Source organism: Larimichthys crocea, chromosome XI (assembly GCF_000972845.2).
Source record: "Larimichthys crocea isolate SSNF chromosome XI, L_crocea_2.0, whole genome shotgun sequence".
Classification (NCBI taxonomy): Eukaryota; Metazoa; Chordata; class Actinopteri; family Sciaenidae; genus Larimichthys; species Larimichthys crocea.
The window spans coordinates 19,618,637-19,626,222 of record NC_040021.1 but is presented as its reverse complement, the minus strand read 5'-3'; the positions used below and the strand labels follow the sequence as shown (position 1 = coordinate 19,626,222).

At 42.7% G+C, this 7,586-nt stretch overlaps 2 protein-coding genes across 2 annotated transcripts in view; both read right to left on the bottom strand.

Moving 5' to 3' along the window:
• cped1 (cadherin-like and PC-esterase domain containing 1) overlaps positions 1-4,477 on the bottom strand; it is a 24,616-nt gene extending 20,139 nt beyond the window's left edge. The window contains exon 1 of the mRNA XM_027284301.1: positions 4,048-4,477. Within this exon, the coding sequence (XP_027140102.1) occupies positions 4,048-4,317 (270 nt within the window). The 5' untranslated portion in view covers positions 4,318-4,477. The remainder of the gene's footprint in view (positions 1-4,047) is intronic.
• A 2,875-nt stretch (positions 4,478-7,352) lies between these two features.
• ing3 (inhibitor of growth family, member 3) overlaps positions 7,353-7,586 on the bottom strand; it is a 7,410-nt gene continuing 7,176 nt past the window's right edge. The window contains 1 exon segment of the mRNA XM_027284300.1: positions 7,353-7,564. Coding sequence (XP_027140101.1) covers positions 7,448-7,564 — 117 coding nt within the window. The 3' untranslated portion in view covers positions 7,353-7,447.

Here is a 7,586-nt window from a genome sequence, read left to right as displayed (position 1 = left end):
TTGTCTTCACATGTTCTCATGTTCTCTTCACATGTTCAGATGTTGTCACATGTTCTCATGTTCACATGTTCTCTTCACATGTTCTTATGTTCACATGTTCTCTTCTCATGTTCTCATGTTCACATGTTCTCATGTTCTCTTCACATGTTCTTATGTTCACATGTTCTCTTCTCATGTTCACATGTTCCTTTCACATGTTTTCGTGTTCTCTTCACATGTTCTCATGTTCACATGTTCTCTTCACATGTTCTCATGTTCTCCTCACATGTTCTCATGTTCACATGTTGTCTTCACATGTTCTCATGTTCTCTTCACATATTCAGATGTTGTCTTCACATGTTCTCATGTTCTCTTCTCATGTTCTCATGTTCACATGTTCCCTTCACATGTTCTCGTGTTCTCTTCGCATGTTCTCATATCCACATGTTCTCTTCTCATGTTCTCATGTTCTCTTCACATGTTCTCATGTTCACATGTTGTCTTCACATGTTCTCTTCACATGTTCAGATGTTCTCTTCACATGTTCTCTTCACATGTTCTCTTCACATGTTCAGATGTTCTCTTCACATGTTCACATGTTCCTTTCACGTGTTCTCATGTTCACATGTTCTCTTCACATGATCAGATGTTGTCTTCTCATGTTCATGTTAAAATCCACACGTGATCTTTGTGATTGTTTCCATGTGAGACAGGTAGCAGCGCCACTCCTCCTCTTCTTCTTCTGTGGTATCAGCTCTCTCTGACAAACTTTAGAACAACGTAACTGTAACTACATCTTGGAAAGTAACTAAATATTTCAGAGACTGTTTGGAGCCAGCGAACACCACTTCCTGTTTACATCCTGAATCATCTGGATCCACTTTAACATGTGTGTGTGTGTGAGTGTGTGTGTGTGTGTGTGTGTGTGTGTGTGTGTGAGTGTGAGTGTGTAAGTGTGTGTGTGTGCGTGTGTGTTCATTCTCAGCTGATATTTTAATAAAGTGTTCACGTGTAAACAAACATTCACGTTAACGAGGATTCAAACGCGTTTATGTTCATCAGCTGAAACTAAATCTGAGTGTGTGTGTGTGTGTGTGTGTGTGTGTGTGTGTGTCAGATAACATGGACTAAATATAACTCCTGAGGGACTGACCTCTGCCTGAATGTTAGCAGGGAGCTGAAGCTGAACTAACGAGGACGCATACCAGACTACCAGAGCCGCCATCATCATCATCATCATCACCATCATTATCATCATCACCATCATCATCACCATCATCACCATCATCATCATCATCAAATCAAATCAAATCAATTTTATTTGTATAGCCCAAAGTCACAAAGTACATCATCATCATCACCCTCACCACGATCACCTTCATCATCATCATCATCACCATCACCACGATCACCTTCATCATCATCATTATCACCATCATCATCATCATCATCACCATCACCATGATCACCATCATCGCCATCATCATCATCACCATCATCACCATCACCATCATCATCATTATCACCATCATCATCATCACCATCACCACGATCACCATCATCACCATCATCATCATCACCATCATCATCATTATCACCATCATCATCATCATCATCACCATCATCATCACCATCACCATCATCATCCTAATGTTGTGCTGACATTGTGCTGACGTTGTGTTGACGTTTTACTAACATTGTCCTACTGTTGTACTAGCGTTGTGCTAAAGTTGTACTAACATGTTGACATTGTACTAACATTGTGTTGACGTTGTGCTAACATTGTGCTAACGTTGTACTAACATTGTGCTAACGTTGTCTGGATGTTCTGCTGTCTGTCGTGACCCTTGGCTGATAAACGGCTGTCATATTTATATCAGGCACGCTGAGGACACACTTAAAATACCAGCACACATACCGACACACACTCTGCTCTGATTGGTTGTCTCAGCTGTCAGTCATCCTGTCGTAAAATAAAACCGTGCTGCACGCGGCCATTTATCCTCCAGGATCCAAAAATACCAACAACAATGAGCCAGCTGTTAGAGACTCAAGACTGACCAAAGACTGACCAAAGACTGACTCAAGACTGACCAAAGACTGACCAAAGACTGACTCAGGACTGACCAAAGACTGATTCAAGACTGACCAAAGACTGACCAAAGACTGACTCAAGACTGACAAGTGCTGACGTTGTGTTGACGTTGTACTAACATTGTGCTGACGTTGTACTATCGTTGTGCTGACGTTGTGCTAAAGTTGTACTAACATTGTCCTAACGTTGTACTAACATTGTGCTGACATTGTACTAAAGTTGTACTAACATTGTCCCAACGTTGTACTAACATTGTGCTGACGTTGTGCTGACGTTGTGCTAATGTTCTGCTAACATTGTGCTGACGTTGTGCTAACATTGTGCTGACGTTGTGCTAACGTTGTGCTGACATACTAACATTGTGCTGACGTTGTACTAACATTGTGCTGACGTTGTGCTGACGTTGTACTAACATTGTGCTGACGTTGTGCTAACATTGTCCTAACGTTGTACTAACATTGTCCTAACGTTGTACTAACATTGTGCTGACGTTGTACTAACATTGTGCTGACTGTACTCATTGTCCTAACATTGTACTAACATTGTCCTAACGTTGTACTAACATTGTGCTGACGTTGTACTAACATTGTCCTAACGTTGTACTAACGTGCTGACGTTATACTAATATTGTGCTGACGTTGTACTAACATTGTGCTGACGTTGTACTAACATTGTCCTAACGTTGTACTAACATTGTCCTATAGTTGTATTAACATTGTCCTAACGTTGTACTAACATTGTGCTGACGTTGTACTAACATTGTGCTGACGTTGTGCTAACGTTGTGCTGACATTGTGCTAACGTTGTACTAACATTGTCCTAACGTTGTACTAACGTGCTGACGTTGTGCTAACATTGTGCTGACGTTGTGCTAACGTTGTGCTGACATTGTGCTAACGTTGTACTAACATTGTGCTGACGTTGTGCTAACGTTGTGCTGACGTTGTGCTGACGTTGTGCTAACATTGTCCTAACGTTGTGCTAACATTGTGCTGACGGTGTGCTAACGTTGTGCTAACGTTGTGCTGACGTACTAACATTGTGCTAACGTTGTACTAACATTGTGCTGACGTTGTGCTAACATTGTCCTAACGTTGTACTAACATTGTCCTAACGTTGTACTAACGTTGTGCTGACGTTGTACTAACGTTGTGCTGACGTTGTACTAACATTGTCCTAACGTTGTACTAATGTTGTGCTGACGTTGTACTAACATTGTGCTGACGTTGTACTAACATTGTCCTAACGTTGTACTAACGTTGTGCTGACGTTGTACTAACGTTGTGCTGACGTACTAACGTGCTGACGTTGTACTAACATTGTCCTAACGTTGTATTAACATTGTCCTAACGCTGTACTAACATTGTGCTGACGTTGTACTAACATTGTCCTAACGTTGTACTAACGTGCTGACGTTGTACTAACGTGCTGACGTTGTACTAACGTTGTCCTAACGTTGTACTAACGTGCTGACGTTGTACTAACGTGCTGACGTTGTACTAACGTTGTGCTAACGTTGTACTAACGTTGTGCTAAAGTTGTACTAACGTTGTGCTGACGTTGTACTAACATTGTGCTGACGTTGTGCTAACGTTGTGCTGACGTTGTACTAACAGCCTCGTCTCATGGTCTTTATCAGAGGATGAAAACTGATATGACACACACACACACACACCTGTCTCCCTCACCTGCCTGTCTCACCTATCTGTCTCACCTGTCTATCTCTCATCCGTCTGTCTCTCACCTGTCTGTGTCTCACACCTGTCTGTGCCTCACCTGTCTGTCTCTCACCTGTCTGTGTCTCTCACCTGTCTGTGCCTCACCTGTCTGTCTCTCACCTGTCTGTCTCACACCTGTCTGTCGCTCACCTTTATGTCTCTCACCTGTCTGTTTCTCACCTGTCTGTCTCTCACCTGTCTGTCTCTCATCTGTCTGTCTCTCACCTGTCTGTCTCTCACCTGTATGTCTCTCACCTGTCTGTGTCTCTGTAGGCTCTCCAAGGTTGAGATGAACTTCCGGGTCTCTTCCATCACGCCGTCCTCTCCCGCCTTCCTACTGCGCATGTCTGCGGCGGGTTGTTGCGGTCCGGACCGTAGCCGGTTCCGAGCCACCACCAGGGTCTGGTAGAACAGACACACGGCCACTCCGAGCAGCAGCAGCGGGCCGGAACACGACCGGCGGCGGAGCAGCATGCCGGCCTCCCGCAAGAGGAGCCCGCCGACTGAAGCCAGGAGGCACCGCATGACGACCCGAACCGAACAGAACCGAACCGAGCCGAGACCTGAAGGTCCAGCTCACATTCCTGAAGGACTCAGTCCACCTTCATCATCAGCTTCATCTTCATCGGCTTCATCTGATGTCCATCATCATCATCATCAAAGAAACGTTTGATGAATGTTTGTTAAATGTTTTTAAACGTTTGTTAAATGTTTTTAAAATGTTTGTTAAATGTTTTTAAAATGTTTGTTAAATGTTTGTTAAATGTTTGTTAAATGTTAAATGTTGTTTAAATGTTTGTTAAATGTTTGTTAAATGTTTGTTAAATGTTAAATGTTGTTTAAATGTTTGTTAAATGTTGTTTAAATGTTGTTTAAATGTTTGTTAAATGTTGTTTAAATGTTGTTTAAACGTTTGTTGGATCTTCTCTCGCGGTGTCAAACTCAGTCTGAACTGAAGCCGTCAGAACTTCCGTCGGTACCGAGTCTCTTCATAAAGTTCTGGTTCTGGTCCTCTGCGCACCGTGGACAGACTGGAGTTCGGTTCCGATCAGCTGAACGTCATCTTCGGTCCTGCTCGGTGAGATCATGAGACTTCAAACACAGGTGACCTTCAAAGGAAACACTTCTGGTCCCGGATCATCCGGATCTGTCCCGGTCTGTGTGGATCCAAAGTGCGCAGCTCGATCTGTCAGCCTCAGTCTAACGGACCGTTACACGGAACCGTTACTCGGTCCAGTCTGCTCAGATGAGCAGAAAATCTCAGAGAACTGTGGCGGACTCTCCGGGACTGTGGCGGACTCTCCTGGACCGTGGCGGACTCTCCGGGACTCTCCGGGACCGTGGAGCTTCAGTTTGAGCCTGAAGTTAAAAACAAGTCGAGTCTCAGAGACCATCTGGTTTGAGTTAAATCAGCAGGAAGAAGAAGAAGGAGCCTCAGGACTCAGATTTCTAGTCCGTCCTCCTCCGTGTGGACCCGAACCTAGACCTGGACCTGGACCCGAACCTAGACCTGGACCTGGACCCTGACCTGGACTCTCCTTCAGGATGAAGATGTTTTTTCCGTTGAAGTCTGAAAAAGTTTGAGAGTGTTGAAGCTCTGTAGGAGGTCAGAACCTCCCCCTCACACACACACACACAGAAGAGTTATTTATGGAACACACTCACACACACACACACACAGTATAAACATGTGTGTGTGTGTTAAATTCATCGTTGTTAAAGAAAAAAAAAATTTCAGATTAAAAACTTGAATCTGATTCAAAGATGCTAATGTTAGCACGTATGTTAATGTTAGCACGTATGTTAATGTTAGCTCGTATGTTAATGTTAGCTCGTATGTTAATGTTAGCTCGTATGTTAATGTTAGCTCGTATGTTAATGTTAGCTCGTATGTTAATGTTAGCTCGTATGTTAATGTTAGCTCGTATGTTAATGTTAGCTCGTATGTTAATGTTAGCTCGTATGTTAATGTTAGCTCGTATGTTAATGTTAGCTCGTATGTTAATGTTAGCTCGTATGTTAATGTTAGCTCGTATGTTAATGTTAGCTCGTATGTTAATGTTAGCTCGTATGTTAATGTTAGCTCGTATGTTAATGTTAGCTCGTATGTTAATGTTAGCTCGTATGCTAATGTTAGCTCGTATGTTAATGTTAGCTCGTATGTTAATGTTAGCTCGTATGTTAATGTTAGCTCGTATGTTAATGTTAGCTCGTATGTTAATGTTAGCTCGTATGTTAATGTTAGCTCGTATGTTAATGTTAGCTCGTATGTTAATGTTAGCTCGTATGTTAATGTTAGCTCGTATGTTAATGTTAGCTCGTATGTTAATGTTAGCTCGTATGCTAATGTTAGCTCGTATGTTAATGTTAGCTCGTATGTTAATGTTAGCTCGTATGTTAATGTTAGCTCGTATGTTAATGTTAGCTCGTATGTTAATGTTAGCTCGTATGCTAATGTTAGCTCGTATGTTAATGTTAGCTCGTATGCTAATGTTAGCTCGTATGGTAATGTTAGCACGTATGCTAATGTTAGCACGTATGCTAATGTTAGCACGTATGTTAATGTTAGCTCGTATGTTAATGTTAGCTCGGATGCTAATGTTACCACGTATGGTAATGTTAGCTCGTATGTTAATGTTAGCTCGTATGCTAATGTTAGCACGTATGCTAATGTTAACACGTATGCTAATGTTAAATCAAAAAATCAAAACACATAATAGAAAACACTCGTAAGTATCTGGAGCTTCATGCTGTATCAAATAACCACACGTAGACTAAAAGACAGATAGAGGTTTTTGCAAATTAAAACCAACAAAAGCAGCAAATCAACCACAGGCTGCACAAATGAACCGATAGTGCCAGGCCCAGATTAATTATGATGCCAGCTGTTCAGCTGCACGTTATAGCTCTAACCTTTGACTCATCAGTAACAGCTGATCTGAGACTGATCATGTGACGTCAGCTGACAGCGGAAGAAAAACAAAAGATTTAAAAAAAAAAAATGTTTTATTGAGTTCATCTGAAACACACAAATACACTAAAAGAACACACAGAGAACTACACACACACACACACACAGATAGAGTTACACACACAAACAGAGTTTTACACACACACACACACAGTTTTACACACACACACACACACACACACAGTTTTACACACAGAGTTTTACACACACACACACAGAGTTTTACACACACACACAGAGTTTTACACACACACACAGAGTTTTACACACACACTTTGTTCCGTCTGGGTTCAGGATCTTTTGTCTCGTCGGGTTCGGATGTTCGAGTCTCTCAGGACTCCATATTTGTAGTCCAACCGCTCATTAGGTTTGTAGTTTTTCAGGAAGAGAAGTGCGGCCTCATGGGAAAATAAACATTTGAAGTGTGACGTTTGAAGTTTGATTCTTCTTTGATGGTTCTGATGGTCCGGTCTGGTCCGGTCCTCTTCATGTGTCATGGACATGTCCGAATGTTCTGTGGGTGACCATACGATCACGTGGTCACATGACCGTCCGATCATGTGACCGTCCGATCTCAGTTTTTTTTTTCTGTTGGCACAAAAGAAGACGGGCCGTGACCTTTGACCTCTGACGGCTGCAGCCTATTGGTCAGAGTGTGTCATGAGGGCGATGGCGGCGCTCAGTCTATTTGTGGCGGCTGCCTCGCCTCTTCATGGCCGCCGTGCACTGAGGACAATACCACTTCCCCTTCGGAGCCTCCGTCAGCCCCACACAGCCGTAATGGAACCACTCGATGGGACACTGAAAAACACACACACACACA